This window comes from Rhagoletis zephyria, unplaced genomic scaffold (genome assembly GCF_001687245.7).
Source record: "Rhagoletis zephyria isolate East Lansing unplaced genomic scaffold, Rhagoletis_zephyria_1.1 Rzeph_scaffold_03691, whole genome shotgun sequence".
Lineage (NCBI taxonomy): Eukaryota > Metazoa > Arthropoda > Insecta > Diptera > Tephritidae > Rhagoletis > Rhagoletis zephyria.
In genome coordinates, this window is record NW_016160774.1 from 1 (window position 1) to 22,538 (window position 22,538).

At 35.5% G+C, this 22,538-nt stretch overlaps 2 protein-coding genes and 1 long non-coding RNA gene across 4 annotated transcripts; 2 read left to right on the forward strand and 1 right to left on the reverse strand.

The window, feature by feature from the left end:
- Positions 1-16,906: 16,906 nt before the first annotated feature.
- On the reverse strand, positions 16,907-17,478 carry mRpL55 (mitochondrial ribosomal protein L55). Its single transcript, XM_017624581.1, has 2 exons — positions 17,173-17,478; positions 16,907-17,087 (listed from the first exon to the last, which is right to left on the reverse strand). The coding sequence occupies exons 1-2, from the start codon at positions 17,350-17,352 to the stop codon at positions 16,941-16,943; spliced, it is 327 nt and encodes a 108-aa protein (XP_017480070.1). The 5' UTR covers positions 17,353-17,478; the 3' UTR covers positions 16,907-16,940.
- A 222-nt stretch (positions 17,479-17,700) lies between these two features.
- ATPsynD (ATP synthase, subunit D) lies at positions 17,701-18,753 on the forward strand. Of its 2 annotated transcripts, XM_017624580.1 has the most exons (3): positions 17,701-17,760; positions 17,812-17,821; positions 18,088-18,753. In XM_017624580.1, exon 3 carries the CDS (start codon positions 18,124-18,126, stop codon positions 18,640-18,642), a length of 519 nt encoding a protein of 172 aa, XP_017480069.1. In that variant the 5' UTR covers positions 17,701-17,760; positions 17,812-17,821; positions 18,088-18,123; the 3' UTR covers positions 18,643-18,753. The 2 variants fall into 2 exon arrangements, with proteins under 2 accessions (XP_017480069.1, XP_017480068.1); XM_017624579.1 differs by lacking the exon at positions 17,812-17,821 and having other exon boundaries at positions 17,709-17,760.
- Positions 18,754-21,597: 2,844 nt separating this feature from the next.
- Positions 21,598-22,154, forward strand: LOC108369472 (uncharacterized). Its single transcript, XR_001848517.1, has 2 exons — positions 21,598-21,657; positions 21,841-22,154. It is a non-coding gene; the product is annotated as an uncharacterized LOC108369472 (long non-coding RNA).
- Positions 22,155-22,538: the final 384 nt, after the last annotated feature.

The window sequence follows — 22,538 nt, forward strand, 5'->3', positions numbered from 1 at the left end:
TCTGCACAAATTTCGAAACAAAAGACACACAAAAACATGTAAAATCATAGGTTTTATTTATTTTATTTGTGAAAAAATATCCAAAAACATATGTACATATGTATGCATGTGTTGCCATGTTGGTTGTATAGCATGATGCAATAATACAAGGTGGTATCCGTAGTGACAGCTCGATTTGACACTGCCTTAGCTCAGTAGAATGAGAAATGAATCCCCATATGGGGGAAAAAGTAAAAATTTCACATTTTCTTNTTTGCTTTTTTATAGTATATTCGTTATGAAATGAAATAAAATAAGATAAAATATCTTTTTAAGAAAACAAAGTGTGTATACTGAGAAAAAAAAACATTCAACTATATTAATGGGCAAAGAATAGTTAAAGAAGTAACACTGTTTCACGTAAGGCAGTCAATGTGGCGGAATTAGAGCGAGAAGTTGCCAACTGATAACACCTTGTATTATTGCATCATGGTAATTTTAAACCACTTTTGAAAAATTTCACTCTCTTGCGCACTACATAACAGCATCGGCACTCATACCTTCAATTCTTTATATTCTCCTTGATTTGCGCTTTAACCATTTATTAGGACTGGGAGTTCCATGAGAATTTTTTTAGTAACCGGATAATGCGGATATTCGAATATCTGACTAAAAATCGGAATATGTGGATTTAAGTATATTAACCGGATGAACGGATATTACCCGTATATGAACTGGACATCCAGATAACAACAAATAACAGATATTAACCGGATATGCGTATAAAAAAATAACGGATATTAAGCGGATTTGAACCGGAAATCCGGATAACAAAATATATCGGATAATAACCTGGTTTTATCAGTCTACAAGAATATCCGGCCGGATATGCGGATATCTGAATACGCGGGTAATCCCAGCCCTACCACTTAGTGATTTATGCCAACTTTAACAAAGCACGCCGGTCGTTTCTCTTCTATGCCAACTGACGCCATTTGAAAATGCCAAGTGAAGTCAGGTCCTTCTCCACATAGTTGCTTCGAATGCAATCAGATACGATATGGTCCAGCCATTAGATTAGATTAGATTTGGAGGACCTGTCCCACCTAGTTACCGCGTTCGAAACGATCTATTGTAACAAACCTCTATTCAGCTACAGGTCATCTTTGATCCACGTACTGCTAAGAAACCTCGCGATGTCCTTTGGCTGAATGCCATTTAGGTCGTTTTCTTCTAGGTACGGTGGTGAGGGCTTCACAGTGGCGCATAATTTTCTCTGATGTTTCCTGTTCTTCGCTACACAATCTACACTGGTCAGAATTAACAACTCTTAGTTTGACTATTATTTCATTGCCCTATAGTGGCCAGTAAGAAAGCCGGTAACAATTCTTAGTTCATGCCTATTGAGGTGAAGGAGTTCTTCTGGAGGCGCTCAGTATTAAAATTTGAAGACGGTGTCACACCAGCTTTGAGGTGACATTGTCCTCTTTAAAGCGAGGAGCGTCGCTCTGCTGTCCGAGTGTGTGTTTATGTGTAGAAGTTCAATGCGGTGAACCTCAGCCTGAAAGACAGAATTACCTTGCCCCATGCTGGTGAAAAGGAGCAGTCTGGGTTGTATGCCGTAAACTCGGCCTAGCCATAGAATCCGCTATATTTTAATTCAGCGAACTATGCCAGTGTCGCGCAAATAGTAGGTAAAGGGCCAAAAATCTTTTGTAGTGTATTTCTTTCAAAAACTTCAGGCGTCACCTCATCAGAGGATGTCATCGGCTATTCATACACCAGTTTTTGTACAACGAGCGAAGTCTTTACTGCTCAATTACCTACTCAGTGTAAGCAATTGTTGGCAAGGCCGATTCTTTGTTAGATTTCAAGCCAAGCAATGATATTGATGCTACTTATGCTTAGTTGGCCAGACCTACACGTTTTGCTTCTCTACCTACTTTCGATAAGGCAGAGCAGAAGGCGTAGTTGTTGAGGTCACAGACCAGCAATTGTACGCTCTTGCGTTCAACAAACGAATTCGCACTTTCGGTATCAAACGACTAGAGATCCCCTCCAATTCGGACATAGCCGATGGTTGCTCAACGTTATTTCACACAGACATATTAGCTTCACAGTTATACCAAATTCAGACATGGCAGCATAAAATCGATAAACAGGAGGCCGCTGTAGCTGGGTGGTTAGTGGTAGGACCACAGTTCGATCCCTGGTCTTGGCAATATCTAAACTGAGACATATTGCAGAGACTTTCTTATGGATTGGGCAAAACGCAATTACATTCCAATGGGCAGACATGCTTTTGTTCGACCATATTTTGCCTAAAAGATAGCCCAGTCGGACGATTAACTGCTCCGGCAGATGGGTGATTATCAGCTCCTGCAGAGATTGTGGAAAAGTGTGATCCATAACAAAAATGCAATGTGGACGGACGTCAACCGCCAGTGTGTTGAATCTTGAGAAATATCTGTCTATGGTCGGTTTGGTCAAATGATGAACGTCCATATTGCTGTACTTGGGTTTTAAGCTCTAAAAGTTGTTCCTAGCGGGCCTAGGGAGATGGCTTGCCAGCAGGAACTGATTGGTGGGCCAAATATTTCACTATTTAACTTTTATTTGATGCTTCTGGTAAAGTTTTTATACCAAACAGCCATTAAATAAATCAATCACTACGCCTTTGCATCACAACACCAATGCCATAAAGTTCAGCGGCTTACTGGCCGCATGTGCTTGGCCAATTTGTAAATTGAAATTTTTTTTTGTTTAAGAAAAATAGGCATGCAAACGAAAGCGAAACTGGAAACACGGAAGCAGCCAAAGCAGCAACGACGGCAGTGGCAGCTAAATGAGCAACACCATTGGTGGCAGCAACCGCAGATTGCCACTGCTGATGGCTGATTCGCTTCTTAGCTAGTGTCCGATTATATAGTACATACAAAGTATGCGTTCCACACACACTGCACTGGCCGGTTCCTGTTAGCACACAAATGCACACACACTTGTGCGGCGAGTTGGCGTTCGTGAGCCGCAAAATTACAACACTGGCAAATAAAATATAATTATTTTAATTTATTTCCTCAGCATTTCTTTGGAGCACTTACGTACACACATGCGTATGTTAATTTAAAAACTTTCAAGAAAAAAAAAAACAAATCACTTAATAAAACAAATTGAAAACGAAAAAACAATAACAAAAAAGTTTGCGACTAAATTACTTACATACCTACGCCAGCTGCCTACGAAAGTGAACGCGATGCGCATTGTCAGCCATTTAAAGCTCATAAATCTCTATTATGAAATACCAAAGAAAAAAATTAAAAAGATTTTAACAAAGTAAATGGAATTGCGTTAAATTAAGATAATGAAAGAATTCGGCATGAAAAAGTTAAAGTAAAAAGTATCGAAAACTTGTTTGAGATATGCAAACGAAGCAACACCGACCGCAACAGCGGCGGCGATGAAGATTTAGGAACAGGAAGCAGTTTTTCAAGTGGCAGCTAAAATCAGAATCGGCGAAATAAATTTGAAATTGCAGCAGCAGTAGCTGTAGAAGACCAAATCGATTTAATTAAAGGTCACTGAGCAAGAAAGAGAGTAAAGTAGAGAGTGCAAAAAATAAATCTTGAGACAAAGCAACAATTGCATTATCTTAGCTTCTGATGCAGTCCTATGTAGAAAAAGCAGCAATGAATATATATGTATGTATATATGTATGCCGGCATCGTTACTCTAAATAGAGGCCGATTTGCCCCCGTGAATTTACGGCATTTCTAATCGAGTAAACACAAGACAGAAATAGAGAAGAAAGAAAATGGCGAAAGATGATTGCCAAAGTCAGGTTGGTGCAATGTTGCTGGCGCTGACGATGCGGCGCACAGTGGTTCCAAATCAACGAAAAAATGCAATATGTAGCTAACTCATAAACTATTAGTTTGAGCCAAAGCTGAAAATTGGTAAAATGAAACTTCATGGATCATCTAATAGCAATTTGAACAAAAAATTTAAATATCCAAAAGTACCTATTTTAAATGTACTTTTATTTTAACCCTTCGTAATTTTAAATTTTTATATCATTCGCTTATGATCCGCTCTCGGAGCGAGGCCTTACTTCTTCACGCAAAATAATATTTATTTGGTGTTTGGTGAATTTTCGTGATCTTAATCTAATCTTTTTCTAAAATGTTAAAAAACGTGTTACTGAGTACATATAAAGTCTGTTCGAAGATTTTATTATATGGAAGAGAATGCATGACACCGTTAGCAAAAACAAAAAAAATAAATATTAAAACTTAAAGGTATTTTGTAGCCACTTGAAACTTGCACTTTATTGTACTAAAATTAAATGGGCTATAAAACAGCATAGCAAAGAATTCTGAATAAATAGCTTGAAATTGTGAATTGAAATTTTACAAGCTTTTACATATTTAACTTGATCTGTATGTATGCATGTGTTTTCAGGAATAAATCCCGTTCAAAACCATTTCGATTTATACACATCTTTTAATAATTCATCCAACTTACTGAATAATTTGAATGTAACTTTTGAAACACGTGGCAACTCTCTTCAAACATTCGAAATGCTAAAGCTTTCTTAACATTTTTTTCGTCATATACTTTTTCAATTCGTTAATTGAAACAGGTGGCAGCCCTCTTCTTCAAAAGTATTTTCAAGCTTAATCATTGTTAACTCTCCTTCGCCGGTGATACATATTTTAATTAGCTGATGAATTAAGTGGAATTTTAATTTTCAAACATGTGGCAACCCCGCTAAATACAGGTCGGAAATAAAAAATTTTCAAACCCTCTTCGATTGATACCCATATTTTAATAATTGATTTAACTTATAAAATAATTTGGATTTAACTTTTTCAACAGGTGGCAACCCTCTTCCAACGCCTCAAAAATAGCGTTCAAACTAAAAATTTCTTAGCACTCCTTCGTTTGACATTGCATATTTTTCGTATAACTTCTAAGTAGGAAGCAACGATGCGGATTTGTTGGACTTGATTATTAATTAATTTAAATTTAATTTTTCAACAGGTGGCAGCTCTTTTCGAAAAACTAAAACCGGTTTGCGTATCTACAGACCGAGCGCTTTAATTTGACATTTTTGAAAATCGAGCGAACGGTACAGACCTGGACAAAAAATCCCTTCGCGTATTATATATACACACTGAGAAAAAAATCAACCAAAGCTTGGTAATATTACCAAATTCAAACTAGAAAAGAAATAAACATGCTTTTTGGTTAATATTAACAATGCATTGGTTAATATTTTCAACAATGATTTGGTAATATTAACCACACTTTTGTTTACATTAACAAGACTTTTGGTTTTTGGTTTAAATAAGCTTAAGTCTCGCACTTCAAAGGCGCTTTTTCATAATTACTGAGATACAAAACAAAAATTTGTATTATCATGTTAACAATTTGCCTCTGAAAGTTAGCAAATAACAGCAGGCATCTCTGCCCAACGCTTTTGTTTAGATATAGCAGTTGGAAATGTCCACTACTATTAGTAGAATACGTTTTTTGATTTTTCCGGAAGAGTATATAGCAGGGCTTCGGAGCAGAGCAAAGAACTGAAAGAAGTCACTTTCTTCTTAGCTCTTTAAAAAAAAAAGTTCAGTAAATAAATTTCCATTATATTTACTTTACTTGGCAAAACAAGACAAATCTGTACATTAAACTGTCATATATGTATATGTATACCGAATGTTTCTTTTCTGTTTCTTTTTTTTTCGGTCTCATATGCAAATTTCGTGGTCGGTCACAGAAAACCAGTGTTGGAAAAATGTTAATCTGATTAGCGATTAAAATGTTAATCAAGATCAACGATTAAATATTAATCGTAATCATCCGTACGTTTAATGATCAAATGTTTTTAGTCGTTAATCGTCGGTTGTAATTACGATTAATTAATTTTAATCATTAATCGTTAATCAGTTAATAAGAAGAATCTTATTAAGTGGTCTATTTTGTCCGAGTTTGAAACCAAACACGGGTTATAGTTGTTTTTTTGTGTTTCACGCTTATAAAAAACGCATAATATATAAAAACAAAATATTATTAGTAAAACATAAACTTTGAAAAAACCTTTTTCCATATTTTTTGCGATGTTGCTTTGACCAGGGCTTGAACCCAGGTGCTGATGAGTGAAAGCGCGCACTGCTTACCACTACACCACAGCGGTCAGTCAAGTAGCCGCTGATTTTTTAGAATTTTTTTTTTGTCGAGGGTGTTGCGCATTTGTTTCCATATAAGGCATGAATAAAATCTATTTTTATATGGAAGAAAATGAGCAACACCGTTGATGAAAAAAAAATTCTAAAAAATCAGCGGTAATTTTTAGCTACTTGAAGCTTGCACATTATTATCTATACTAAAATTGAGCGTGCTCCAAAACTGCATACCGTAAATTTTTCTAAAAATTCTGAATAGAAAGTTTGAAATTTTGATGAAAACTTTTTTATGTTTGATTAATTTTTATGAATTCTGTACAAAGTTTGCAAGCATGATTTATATGGTTTTTATTATAGACTGAGCTATATTTTAAATGAAAACGAACGAAATCGATTTATGATGGAAAACATTTTAAATATTGTGAAAAAACTAAATTACGAATACTTATGTGAGTGACTGTAGGTACGTTTTAATTGGCACACTCTGCCGTACATACAAAAGAATGTTTGTAAATCCATAAAAGTACATACATACATACATTTTTATATCGATCAAGAAGGTCCAAAAGCATCCAAAAGACGATTTTAAAAAATTTCGCTTAAGTAATAAAAAACAAAAATTAAATATTGGGAGCTGGAGCGGAGCTCGGAGCGAAATACGAGAGCGAATGCAATTTGCTAATCAGAAAAAATATGCAAAAATAGCTTTTAAGTTTTCATTTTTTTGAAACTCATCCGTTCAGGAAGCACTGGTTCAGACAACAAATGAACAAGAAAACTGGTATACAAAGTTAAATAAAATAGTATAAAATAGCATAAAAAACTGACATAAGAAAGAGGATTTAGATGCATGTATGTATGTATGTATGTACTTTTGTATACGTACTGCATTTATTGCAAACGTGCAAAATATATAATCAATAAAAAAAAGTATTTTTAGCTGCTGGCACTTCCGCCGATTCGTCGACAGAATCTATTTGTGGCGACGCTTTATGTGTTGTTCGTCTTTTAAATGCATACGTATGTATGTATATCTGCATACATCCATGTGTGCATAAATACATATTGGACAAATGATAATGAAACGTGTAAATATGTGCACTTAGGGCTCAGTATGTTTGTATGCAGGTACATTGCACTGTCGCCAACATACATGCATACATACATATACATACTATGTAGTACATATATATGCAAATGCAGATTCATGCCATGCACATGTGATAAGCCAAACGCAGCAGATAGATAATACTTATAGTATATTCATATATACTTTTTTATTGCCTTTTATTACTACGAACTTGCATATAAAGAGCTTTTAGAATCTTGCTTTTGTAGCTAAAATTGACTAACATGCACTTGAAGTGAATGAATATGCGTAGGAAAGCGAAGCAGAGAGCTATAGTAAGATCACTGATCACTCGGAAATAAATCGTTTGCAAATAGGTATGGGCATAAGTTTGCTTTTATGTAGTATGTAAATTGGTACATACATATGTATTCTTTAGAAAGAAAGAAAGAAATGGAGCAAGGGCAAGTAAATGTGTACGTACTATTTTACACGCGGCAAGAATTAATCTTTTGTTTGGCAAGACGACGAAGATGAAAACAAGTAAATATTCGAATTGAGATCAAGGAACATTCTTACATAATTATAAATAAAATAATGAAAATATAAATCCCACTGAGTTTAAGAATTGGAGCAGGTAAATGCGGATATCATTGAAAGCAGTGTTCATAATCTCATTTCAAGGTTATGTACTTTACATACACTGAGAAAAGTCACTAGTTACGTCAACTAAATATGTTTTTTCTCAACACATGATTTGGTTATAGTTACATTATTTGTTTATAGCTACCAAATCATGTGTTGAGAGGGATATATTTGGCTGACTTTTTTCTAAGTGTAGACATACAATATCGGTCATATGAATAGCACCCTCTGTAGTGTGTTGTTTTCCACTCAATGTTAAACTAGATCACCATCACCCGCTTCGTTGAGTGTATGAAATTTCTGCGTGCCTTATTAGGTGTAATTTTTTTCAATAAAACGCAACAAACTTAAACTATGCCGAAAACAGGAGATCTATAGCTTTTTAATCATCTTAAAAATAAATACTTTGAAACTAAAACTTTCTTAAACCTCTCTATTGTGATACTTTTTCTATTATTATATACCCTGAATTCAAATATATATAGATTGAAAAAGGGCCAACCCCCTTAGATGTAGTTTAGAGTTGTAGTTGGTACCCCCATTGTCATTGAAATTATTGGATAGCTTGAATTAAACCTTCTGGACAGTTGGCAACCTTTTTAAGCCCCTTTCGTCTCACACTCATATTGTCATACATACATATGCATTCAAATTACCGAATGCCACAATAATTTAAGTTGAATTTGAATTTTCAAATCTTTGGAAACCCTGCTATGCATATGTATGTATGTATGTAGCTTAGCAATAAAGCCTTTTTAAGACATTCGATTAATACCGATATTGTAAGAACTCATTTAACTTATAATATATTTGTATTTGAATATAGTTTTAAAATAGGTGGTAACCCTCTTCAAATACCTCATTCTACATGTTTAAGCTGAACATTTCTAAACACTCTTACGTCTGACACTTTAATTTGAGTATAGCTAATTTAAATTCGACTTTTAAAACAGGTGGTAACCCTCTCCATATTATTTTCCAACTAAAACCGTATTAAACCCCTTTGTTATGACACCCATATTATGACACATACTCCAATTATCTAATTCCTTCAATTCAATTAGAATTTTTTTTTAACGGGTTGCTACCGTTCTTCATGTAGTTTACAACTAAAACCCTTTTCAAAAATATTTCGATTGACACCCATATTGCAGTAATTCATTTAAATTAATTGAATTTAATTTTTAATCGTGTGCCAACCTTGGTAAAATACCTCAATAATATTCCGAATATTCAATCTGAAGACTTCATAGCAGTATTTCGTTTGACACCTATATTTTAATTTTTCAGATAGCTTGCAAATAATTAATTTAAATTTGACTTTTTAAACGGGTGGCAACCCTTTTCAAAACATTTTCAAACCACAACTTTTTTAGGCCTCTTAACATCAATTTTTTAATGTAATTTTCAAATAAATAATTCCCTTAATTCAAGTTGAAATTTATTTTTTAAACAAGTGGCAGCCCTCCAAGTTCCAGTCCTCTATCGCAAATATTTTGCTGCGATATGTAGTTCCGTTTCTATGAGAGGTGCCCCCGCCCCTTCTGAAATCGAGATTAAATCTATCATATATTTTAAGTTGGGCTAATCTTCATAATTCATCATGATTGGTTAAGTAGTTAAAACGTGAAAGCGTAACCAATAAACAAACTCACTTTCGGATTTATTATATTAAAGTAAGGATTTTTCTTTTCCTATTTTGGATTTATGTATGTATATAGATTTGTTAGTTTTGCCTAAAGCTATCTCTCAGGCTCTGTTTGACATGAACGTACTTTTTATTTTCAACTCGTACGCTTATTTTAATTTTAAGTTACCGTTGTACTAAAAAAGATCTTTGAGATTTTAATAAATTTCTTTTGAATAATTAAGTAAAATGTAATAAAAATTTGAAATTTACATATAAGATTTTTTTCACATCTTATGAAAACGATGCGACTCAATCTTAGCTCTTAAACGCATAGGTACATATCGTCACCTGGAAGGCAAAAAGATGTAACAACATTGTAAATGAAATGCAAAAAGTCGTGGCAAATATTTGATTTTTTTCATAAAATGATGTGGGGAGTTTTAATTTGATGAAATCCATCATATAATTCAAAAAGTGAATTTTGAATTTTTTATTAGTTATGACTTTTTGCATTTCAACGTTGATGTTTGTTACGTCTTTTTGCATATCAGGTGACCTATGCATTTAAGAGCTAAGACTGGATCGCATCGTTTCGCAAACGTTTTCATTAGATGTGAGAAAAAAAAGGAATACATTTCATTTTATTTCATTTCATTTTATTATTAATGTATGTTTGTAAATAGTATTTACGCATACGCATTGCTCGGCAGCAGCGTTCAATGTACGAGTGAGTATGTAGGCGATTTATGAGCGTAGCAAATTCGGATGCAACGAAAATTCAAAGTTGCCCCACATTTTCTCGACACGTCTGGCTGGTATTAATGCGCCCACAGCCATTCAGTCAGCAAGCGCCAAATAATATTTATTATGCTTTTGTATGCATGTATGTATTTGTTTTTATTTTCTTTTCTCTATTTTTTATTTCTGTATGGTTTAATATTTGTGTACCACTTTTTTATCAAATGAATTATTTTGTCCAAAAAATTAGGAACGCAGAAAATCTTGAGTGCTATTTTTCAGTGGAAATAGCGAAAGTAATTCGATTGCTTTTTTGGCTGCAAACCGGCACAGCAGCACTTAACTTACCTAATGACATTCAAAATATATTTTTGTGGAGTAGTTTGGACAATTTATTATTCAATGAACAGGTAAGGTAATTATCAATACCGGTTGCTAGAAAAAAATTAAAATCAAACACTCTAACTAGATTTGATATGAAATATAAAAATGGTTTTTTGTTAAAAAAAATAAATCCTATCAAAATTTGGCTAGTGAACACGCGACAAAAGCTTTAAAAAGAAAGAACTTATGTGTCTTAAGGAAAATTTAATATTCGAAATTTCTTGCAATTTAATTGCAATGAGATGAGATCCAAAAGTAGAGAAACGTCCGGCCAATTGCCTTGTAGGTTTGTGGAAACTGAAGTAAGTATATAACCGTTATAAAAACAAAAAATTGTATTTGTTTTTAGTTGTAAAATATATTGTCAAGAATGTCGCTTTGTGCTTGTCCAAGTACTGGTGGCATTTTCGCGGCTGTGTGCGAAGAATGAGAGCAAGCTTTTAAAGGTAGCCCCAAAAACGTTCGGATTGTTCACCGTCGGATTTTGTATGCCATAAATACCTTATTGTAGCTTGACCTCCTTCGTCCAAGGGGCAAAGAGGTAATCAATTAAATTACCGGATGACTACAGCGAACAATCATAAGCATATGTCATAAAGAAAGCTCCCTCCGCTGTCTGAAAAGGCTTTGAAATATAGATAGTAAAAGGTTGTATCTTGAAAGTTTACTGACGATTGCCGACCACATATGTAATTGAAAGTCCACCCTTTTCTTCGCTTGGGTCAGGTGATACGGCTTCCGTACTGGGCGATAAGACTCCCCGTGGGTGGCTGGTTGCTCCGGCTTTAGCAGTTTCACAAACTTACGTGATTTCCACACATCTGAAATTATGGGGATGGCCATAGATAATTTTGGAGCATAATATTTTGGCGATTCCACTTTTGCTAAGTATATGGCCGAGCTTTTTCTCCAAGTTCTGGTGTGCGTCTTGATGTTGTTACATAAATAAAGGCACCTTTCAGTTTATGCCGCCATTGAACGGCAAATGGATTTTTATGAGAAGCTTTTTCATGGAAGAAATACACTCGGGGGTTTGCCATTGCCTGCCGAATTGCGACTGCTGTTAGAAAAGATTTTTCTAAGAGAGTTTTCACAGTGACGAGTTAACTCTCAGTCGGCAGTTAACTAGATTTTCATTAAAACAAAAATTAAAATTAACTGCCGAATGTGAGTTCAATGTGAAAATTACCTTAATTTATAAGTTGCCCGGACCGGAAATCCAACCCAGGTTCTAAAGAATAATAGTACGCTCCTCTAGTCACTCAGCTACAGCGGCCTCCGAAAGTAAGGTGTGAAGGTGATCACTAGAGGGTTGGCTTTACCAACCGAAGCTGGAAAACTGCAGACTAAAAAGCGCAGTCACCGCTTCGGTCCAACAGAAAGTGATCAGAAGAAAAGATATTAAGGCACATTTGCTCTTTATTCTTAAGCTTTCATTAGCCAATAAGAGTGTACTTTTTTATATAAACATAAAAAGGAGTTCAGCAAAACACTGGAATAATATACGGAAGCAAAGTATAAACACGAGCTCTTAGGACCGGAACGAAGTGTCGTGATACTAGTTACAACTCTGCTTTTGCCAGGCGAAATATGTAGCGTATGTATATAAAATTGCAAAGGCAGCAATAACTGCTTCGAAAAGACTGAATATTAAAGTCCGCCCACCACTCCTATAAATTCAATGCATTTGTAAAGCAGAGGATATTGTAAAATATATACATATTATGTAAATTAATAATACACAATTTATGTATGTATGTATGTGTAAATTTATAACAAAATGTGAAAAGGTGGAGAAAGAGCGAATAGAAAAAAGCATTGTAAAAAGCGCATGCAACAAAGCGGATACCAAAAATGCAGCTGGTACGATGGCCCAGCTGGCCAGACCGAGCAGAAAGAAGTCCGATGCGCTACCAAGTGTGTATGGTTGCAGTTTGCCGAGAAAGATTCATAATCAATGGTTGTAATCGAAATTGCTATGCAGAAGTGCGAGTATGTATATTTGCCTAGAATTTAAGTCTTCACAGATCCAATCATTGGTAGAAGACGAGCAAATAGATTACTTACAACCACACAGTTCCCCGAATACGTTCAGAATCCAATCCAATCAGAATCCAACCAAGCACATCGGGACCAAAGCTACCGCCAGTTTTCTTTCACATCTCGCTGTTAACTTTTCTAAAGCAGTCAGAAATACAACACTACGACAAACGATCCGTGTCGATGAAAATTTGTACATACAATCGAAGCGAAGAAAATATAAGAAAATTCAAAGGAAAGCACCAGGGAAAAGAAACTGCTACAGCAGCAAAGCTGCAGCGCCTCAGACGCCGCCGTAAATTCCGACGTAGAATTTTCCCCCCGAGAAAAATTGGTAAAGGAGGCAGAGTAGAATAAAGCAAACACGCGAATGGGAAAACAAATACATAGTATTTAAAACAGAGTAAACTACGATATATTAATTATTTAAATATGTAATTACTTTTGTTGCAAAATCCAATGCACTCCAATTGGTAGCAGTCGTCTGGGAATTTTCTTTTCCTCAATTTTTAATCGCAATTTTCTTTACGGTTGCTTCACATCACTTTTTGACTTTACTTGTATTTGAGTCTTGTATTTTTTGTGCAATCTTTTTGCTTTATACTCTTGCTGTAGATTTATTTTACTGTATGAAAAGTATATACTTTGTTTATTTTTGAACTGCATTTCATGTAATTCACTTTAAATATGTTTATTTTTCACTCGTTTTTCAATATTTGTTTATATTGGATGTGTTGTTATTTTTGGCAAATACTGCCAACCTTCCTCGACTTTTCTGCACGAATGAAAAAAACGGACTGAAAGAAGAAACTGGAACAACTCGTAACTGCGTTACCAACTATCAATTCAGTTGAATGGCGTTTGCGTTGCCAACTGATTTCATGCTTTAGGGTTGCAATTTTAGGTTGTTACGATTGTCCTTGTTTAGTTGACGGAATCACCAACTGGCTCGTATCATTGGATTGTTAAATAAAAGCTTGAGATTACCAAATTGCAGTACAATTATCTTCATTGTACAGCAAACACTTTACGATACTTGTTCAGGCAATAACAACTATTAACAATACTTGTTAAAGCAATTACAACACTTTTTTACAACTTAACTTGTAGCAAAGAGCGTTGAAAACAGGAAGGAAGGGACAACTCGTTATAATTGCAGCGAAAGTGCCCGTTCCTTCTCTTTGCTCTAGCACGTTTTTTAATTGGATGAAAAATGGACAAATTTATGATATAAAATGAAGTGCTTTGTGATTAGAAAGTTTGTCGTTTTTTTGGTCTGGTAAAAGGCTTAAATTTTTCTTAAAAAGTAGGTGCACGTCTGCGGCGAGAACGCTGGCATTAAAAAATCGACCTATGGTAATGATATGCGATTATAAAACACTTTCAATCTTGAAAACCACATTTTATGAACTTTCTTGCTAATTGTCATTAAGTTTCCTTTGTATATTTTATATTAAATACCAATTTAATCGCACTCAATTACCGCGCCTTTTTCGTTTTCTTGGTTTGTTTTCATTCTTAGGCGGATGTCAAAAACGCCTACGTTTTGAAAGCGTGTTGCCCGAGTACGAGAAACTCGGTAACCGTCCCTTTGCCTCGTCGCTCGCTCCACAACAAGCTTCGAGTTGCCGCAACAAAAGTTTCCGTGTCTGAACATCCACTTACGTTTATCCCTGGCTAGTTGACTTGCTATCTCCATTATCTGTCAGTTTCATCGCAAGCGAATGCTCATCGCAGAGAAATTTTTGTACTTGGACATTTCATCGCAGAAGATTTAATTTCAAAAAGTGCTTACGAGTACTTTCCAAATGACTAAAATAACTATATTCGCAAAAATAGCTTACTCCACGTTGTTTTTAACATATGTTTTAGAGAAAAACACAACGTTGTGAAAATTCTATGTAAAACAAGCTGTGAAACTAAGGCTTTCTGCTCATTGGTCGTCCAATCATAGTTGAGTCATAGTTATCGTCATGAAGCAACGATTACATGACGATTACACTTCTGCACACTTGGTCGTGATATTTCAATTCATTTGGCGTCTAAAAATTCACTTGGAGCAGGTATTTTCTGTTTTTTTTTGTTGATATTTGCGCGAAATATTTACAAAAACCTCAAATTTTTTAAATATAGACTGTGCTGCAACATTTCTAGACGTAATTTTCCAGTAATATCTCTTCTTTTCTTTTCCTGGAATGTATTTTGTGTATGCACACAGAGACTTAATACAATTTCGTCATATTTTATAGTTAAAACGCTCATATTTATTAAATTTTAATGCAATTATCCACTTTTTAATAATTTCCACAGATTTTATGCAAAAAAATACTAATTTTTATACAATTTTAATGCAAATATTAACTTTTTCACTAATTTTCCCCCATAAAATGTAAACAAACAATGCGTGCACAACGATTAGCAAACGACAGTGCCGTACTTATCCGTTTCTGCATCTTCTACGATTTGCCGATAACTAGCCGATAACGACAAGTGTGCAGATCTCCTTTGAAATGCATGTGCTCGGCTCAAAATTTCAGGGCGAGACGATAACGCAACTATGATTGGACGACCAATGAGCAGAAAGCCTAACTATTTCACAGTTCATCATCTGCGATATATCCTGCGATTGCGATGAGCGGTCTCCACAAGCGATTCATCGCAGGAGAATATCGCAGCAGATAAACAATCGCTAAAGCTGCTTTTACATGAGGCGATTTTTTGACTGCCGATAATGTCTACTTTGAGGCATGCGTTTTTTGAATAACTATTTACACGAGCGATGTTGAATCGCCTGGAAAATCGCCTCATGTAAATGTAGCTTAATGGAGACAGCAAATAAGATTTTTCCGTGTCAGCTGATTTCTCCTTCTTTAGATGTTCAAAATATGTTTAAAATATTTGAAATTTACTATTGAATAAGGTTTTTGTTGAAAACTAAGTAGTTTATATTTAGCTAAAATCTATTATAGCACGAAAAATTGTAGTTGAAAGGGTAAGTTTATGAAAAGGCATTGACGAGTGGCACAGTGTAGTAAGCAACACTGAGGGCTCAAGTAATCGACAAAATTAATACATTCTGAGTTCTCGACTAATTTCAGCTTAACGAATACATACGGGTGTCGAAATTTTCGATACTTTTACAGCTCTATAAATAACGGATTTTCCTAGAATCTTCTCGGTTCGAATCGCTGGATTGTTAAATAAACGCTCAAGATGAAGTACAATTGACTCTATTGCAGAACAAATAATATACAATACTCACTAATGTAACAACAACGCTTTACAAAACTTGCCAACACAATTTATCTGTTTCACAACTTGCTTTTAGATTGCTGATTCGCAACTGACTGACCAATCAAGTATTGCCGCGTGACTCGTTTTTTTGGCGAATTTGTATAAAATTATAAAAATGTTGAATAAACTATGAAAAATATGTGTAATTAATTTATTCTACTGTCTGCATACACCGTGTAAACAAACGAAAAGTTTCGTTCCCACGACAGTCGGGTCTACGTAACCGGAACGACCCAGATTTATATCTGGCCAAGGACTGTCACTCCAGCAACACTCCCCAAAAAGTCTTTGGGGAATTTGTATGCTGCTACAACAACAACAAAAACGAAAAGTAGTTTCGGAAAGTTCGATTTTCAGAAATAAAAAGTGCTTTCGAAAGTCATCTTACATGCAAGGTGTAACTGCTCCTGCAATCTCCTTTGAAAATTATTGAGNGTTCGATTTTCAGAAATAAAAAGTGCTTTCGAAAGTCATTTTACATGCAAGGTGTAACTGCTCCTGCAATCTCCTTTGAAAATTATTGAGTTTGACAGACTTTTGAAAATGACTTGCACTTTCCACGTCTAACAGCTACTTACACCTTGCAACTTTTATTGCCGAAAGTGATTTCTCCAAAACTGACTGTTTACACGGGAAAGTAGACTTTCGATTTCGTATTTTGACAGTGAAATGCGTAGAAAAATCGCTTGCATTGCAACGTTTAACCGCACCTTAACTGCTCCTGCAATCTTTTTTGGAAATCCCCATTAACCAAAAATATAAGATCGCGCAAAAACGCGACGTTGTAACTGGTACTGCGATAAGTTTACCAATGTAGAAAGGAGTTGGTCGCGAAGTGTCCTACGGCTTTTTGTAAAATCCTTTAAATTCCTGCAAATCGAGAAGTACCTGGCACAAGCTTTTTTTATGAATTTTGGACAAGTTCCACTGAAGTGTACTTTAAAATTATGTTTTAGATGTCCTACTTGGCCTATGAACTTTATTTTTTCTTAATATATTTCATGTATTTTTTCGCATTGAATGTGTCCTCAACTTCATCTTGAATCTTTACTTTTTTACGCGGTTTTCGTGCTTCCAAGCGTGCTTTGCGCTCTGCCTCACTCAATGTGCTTAGATCCAGTGGCAACTGCATGATAATTGAAATAATTACTAAATTGATTTTGATTCAAAAACGGAATAGTATAAAGTTTGTTTTTCTTGTGAATTCTGACCTTAATGATTTTCCTTGGCTCCTGATAACGTATGTTGATTGTGGAACCATCAGGCTGCACCACCACCGTAGGGTACATGCGGCGATACACCGAACGATGTAAACGTGTTACAGCTGCTGTCGCAGATGAAATATGTCGCACCTGATATTGACCGGGTATAAGTATTTGCTTTAAAAGCATTTTATTTATTATCTAATCTGATTGCAATATGAATAATCTTAAAAAAAAATTAATTTGGAAATGTTGGCCTATCGTTCGATAAACAGCTGATTGTTACTCGCCCAATTTGACAGTGCAAAACCAACGAACAAGTGATGGTAGTTTATAAAATAAAACGGCTCCAATATGTAGCAAAAGGTGGAAGTTATTTAATTAGGAAATGATTGAAACTCTTTTTTATGTAGAATACTACGTTTTCTTGAAGGTTGATATAATGATATACGTATTTATTTTTGCAAAGCGTCCAAAATGTCTTAATAAAATGTGTTAATAAAACACTGGAACCATTGACATTTGTGTTCGTTGTTTTTTTCATTCGCTGATGTTGACATTTGGCATTCGTTGTCATTTGATCGAGCTGTCAATTCGGTGAGTGCGAAAAATCTGTGAAAACTTATTTTATAATTTTGCAATTTTTAGGGTAAAAAAGGTAAAATACATTATTTACGGGATTTCACCCTACTTGCAACTTGAGTGTTCTGAAAAATATTAGGTCTAAACCAAACCAAATTGTTTTTCACATAACACTGTATATGCTCTGGATTACATAATTCGGTATCTTCAGCCACGAAGTTAATATATTTAATGAAGGATCTATAACCCACGTTCTGCCGGAAATAGCACAGTGCTTTTAGTTTTCATAAGCAAAACGAATTTTGTCTTTAACCCACTGACGTAACTTCGTTTTATTTGCAGATTCTATTCTGAAAATCATCCTTCGCTGCTGTTGAAATGTCTTCACGTCGTATTGCACAGAGTTCTATTAACTGGGCCTCTCTGGCTGAGCGTGTTCCTGCCAATCAAAAGGCCAACTTTGCTGCTTTCAAAACCAAATCTGACGCTTACTTGCGCAGTGTTTTGGCCAATCCTGAAAACCCACCACAGATCAATTGGGCACACTACAAGCAATTGATTCCCATTGCTGGTATGGTTGATTCCTTCCAAAAACAATACGATGCATTGAAAGTGCCATACCCAGCTGATACTGTAACCCCACAAGTGGAAGCTCAAATCAAGGAAACCAAGAGTGAAATTGATAACTTCAAAAAGAGCTCTGAAACCCGCATTGCTGACTATCAGAAGAGTATTGACCACCTGAAATCACTGCTGCCATATGATCAAATGACAATGGAAGACTACCGTGATTCATTCCCTGATCAGGCTTTGGATCCCATTAATCGTCCAACATTCTGGCCACATGATGCTGAGGAACAAAGAGACAACAAGGACAGGGTACATGCTGAACATTAAATATTGTTGCTATTATGTCGCGAGTATTTCTTAGCAAAAAATCCTTTACGGTATCAAACGAAATGTTGAAGTTTGCAAATGAAATTCAATAAATATATGTAGAAAATTCAACACCGAATGTAGAATAGTGTTTAAATACATGTTGAATATAGATTAGGTGCTCTGCAACATTTCTGCATCAAAAAGAGTCGCCAACTACGCTCAAACCATGTATTTTTTTTGCTCTATTTTACTTCTATTCACTGAATTTTTTTTTGAAAAATAGTAATATTTCAATACATTTTTGTAAAATCCTTTACTTGTACTTCTTTTTCTCAACTAAAATTTTTTAATTTATAGTGTATGCGACTGTTTATTTTTGTCACTGGACTTTTGTTTTAGGAATGTGTTTCTAATTATAATGCTAAACGGGAAGAATTAAAAAGAATGGCACCTATTTTGGTCCTTTTATTTTTCTATTTGGCACTTTTTTATCCCCAATAAGGCACTTCATAGCTAAGGATTGTTGTTGTTGTTGTTGTAGCGGCTACAACAACCCCGCTCCAACAATAACAATAGCTAAGGATGGTTGGCAGCCCTGGTTGTTGCAGCGGCTACCCCAAGGCGAATTTATACAAGGTGGTGTTCAAGGCGAATTTAGATTACATGTTTTGATGGGTGTGCTGTCAAATTAGTAAAAGCAAAAACAAAATACACGTAAGGCGAAGAAGTCAGCTGATTTTACAACACCACCTTGGGCTACCCCAAAGCGAATTTATACAAGGTGGTGTTGACAGACCAAAAACAAAAATTTAAAACAACAAATTTACCGCCCTATTCCCACAACACTGGCAAAATTCATCATATGACTATTGTCACAATTACTGCGCCTAAAACACAATATAAAAATTGTTTCGCCGTTGTCACTTACTCAGTAGGTCATAACAATAAAACTGACAATTGTCATACGACAGCTTAAAATAAATTTGCGGCATAGTATTAGGCGTAGTAGTCAGCCGCTGAGTTTTGTCAGTGGTGTGGGAATAGGGCGGTTAGTCTGTTCCTTTGAACTTCGGACTAAAACCTGTGGAACTGTCAAACTACAATTTTGCTCTCTCAAGTGAGAGTAAAAGGAAATCAGATGCAGAAGTGTACGGGAACGCAAAAAGCACTATTTCCTGTAAAAACGTCAGTCGGTTGGTTTACATGTCATTTGTACAACACTGATTTGGCTGAAATATCACTAAATAATTACTTACTTTACTTCCATTTTTTTTTAACATATATGTATAAGGTTCTTTGCTTTGTTGTTGTTGTTGTTGTTTTAGCGGCTACAACTACCCCGCCCAGATCGGCTGACATCTCAGCCGTTGTCGTCGAGTTCTTTGCTTTCACCGCTTTTTGTTTTTGTTTGCACAAGCAAATCAGCTGATCGTTTGACACTTTTCATGAATTTACAGGAAAAAAACTCCGGACTAAATCTTGTAACTTCTGACTAGGAACAGTTGCTCAGTTACTCTCTCAAAAGTGGTTCCACTTACAAGTTTTATGTTAACAGGAACGACATCCTGTAAGTTCGGACTAAATCCTGTAAACGGGAAAGCTATTGGAACAGACTAATTATAAGCACATTGACAATCAGTACAAAGCAGCATTACAATAAACACATCATTTCGACAGCAGGTACAAATTCGCCGTGAAACCAGCGGATCCGATAACACCACCTTCAAGGTGAATTTATACAAGGTGGTGTTAATGGCGAATTTAGATTTTCGCCGCGGTACTTGTTAATGTCAAAATGACGTGTTTGTTGTAATATGAATTCGCCTTGTTTACAACAAATACATCATTTTGTCATTAAGAAGTACCGCGGCTAAAATCTAAATTCGCCCGTAACACCACCATGTATAAATTCGCCTTGGTGGTGTTACTGACTAATTTAGGTTTTCGGCGCGATACTTCTGAATGTCAAAATCAAGGCGAATTTATACAAGGTGGTGTACTGGCGAATTTAGATTTTTGCCGCGGTACTTCCTAATGTCAAAATGATGTGTTTGTTGTAAATAAGGCGAATTCTTATTACAACAATTACATTATTTTGACATTAAGAAGGACCGCGGCGAAAACCTAAATTCGCCAGTAGCACCACCTTGTATAAATCCGCCTTGATTTTGACATTTAGAAGTGCCGCGGCGAAAACCTAAATTAGCCAGTAACACCACCAAGGTGAATTTATACAAGGTGGTGTTACGGACGAATTAAGATTTTCGCCGCGGTACTTCTTAATGTCAAGATGATGTATTTGTTGTAAACAAGGCGAATTCGTATTACAACAAACACATAATTTTGACATTAAGAAGTACCGTGGCGAAATTCTAAATTCGCCAATAACACCTTGTATATATTCGCCTTGGTCAAAATGATGTGTTTCAAGGCGAATTTATACAAGATGGTGTTGTCGGTGAATTTAGATTTACGACGCAGTAATTCTTAGCGTCAAAATGATGTGTTGGTTGTAAAATGAATTCGCCTTGTTTACAATAAACACATCATTTTGACATTAGGAAGTACAGCGGCGAAAATCTAAATTCGCCATCAACACCACCTTGTATAAATTTGCGTTGGAATATACTATCGTTTGAAAACTATCGAGTAATTTGATATGATATCGTATCGTATCGAAATTCCTGTCCATAGCTGCAAGGACCGCTTGGCAGCAAATGAATATACTAACAACAGTTAAATTTATATTTCGTATCAATAATTTCATCAAAAATTATCTTTTTTACAGCATTTGTTAAAAAAAGAAAAATATTTCACATAATTTTATTTATATCCCATGGCTGACGATGAACGCAAGCCAAAAGAAATCAGTCTTTTTAAATAGCGGCGTTAAAAAAACGTCCACTCGCCGCTGCTCAATCATATTTAATTCAAGCATGATGGCGACAATCTTCAACTTTTCGTCAATCGTAATTTTGTTGTGGCCAAGTGTGGATCCACTAATAAGTCAGAGTGCAATTCATTTTTTTACAAGTAAATTGTGGAGTTATCTTTTTTATTTTAATTTTAAATGACCGAACAATTTAAGTTTAAAATTACAAACGCGCCTGTCTATTCCAGTGGAAAAATCACCTCGTGGGGCTATTGCGAACATGTGATGATTTTTCGTGTGATGTGAGCAAAGCAAAAAAAGTAACGTGAAAATTTCCATGCAAGCATATTGCAAAAGTTTCCATGCAGATAAAGAATTACAAATATTTATCAAAAAAGTTGTTTGGCGTAAAAATGCAATTGTAAAATTTATTTGAAGTGCTATGTGTGCTAGGGCGGTAACTTCACGACAAGTGAAGAAGTAAAGTTGTAGCAAGAAAAACGAACGAAAGTGTGTGCTTTGGGCGTCTGGAGTGCAGCGCGTAATTAAAAAAAGGCCATTGGAGCAGTGGAAGCGATTATAAAGCTTTAGTGCAACGCCATTGATACTATCTGTAGCCCGTGGAGCAAGTGTGCAGTGTAACACATTTTCAGAGCTTTAAAAAATCTCTGCATTTTACTATCTACGCTCCATTGCGTCATTGCTGACTCGTAGTGTTTCTTTGTTTTGCTCTTGTTCCCTAATCTGTGTGGGTGCATGCCTACAACTCGTTGCGTACGTGTGCATTTCTCGTATACATATTTGTGGACTTTCATTCCGGGCGGTATTTAACGTTTTGTACAGGCTCCTTCGCAGCCTTCGAATATATGTATATACATATAATAATTTGTTGCTGCATTTTGGCCATCTGTGCAAGTGCAAAACGTACATCTGTGCTGCGCTTGGCCGAAGGACGACGCCTTTTTACACAATAACAAAAAGACCAGCACTCAAATGTGCATATAAGTAAAACTAACAAAATTGTTGACGAAAGGCAAGATTA

Coding starts and splice junctions, on each gene's coding strand:
- ATPsynD (XM_017624580.1), top strand. CDS start 18,124: ATGTCTTCACGTCGTATTGCACAGAGTTCTATTAACTGGGCCTCTCTG.
- mRpL55 (XM_017624581.1), bottom strand. CDS start 17,352: ATGCTTTTAAAGCAAATACTTATACCCGGTCAATATCAGGTGCGACAT. Junction 17,088..17,172: donor AGCCAAGGAAAATCATTAAG/GTCAGAATTCAC, acceptor ATTATCATGCAG/TTGCCACTGGATCTAAGCAC.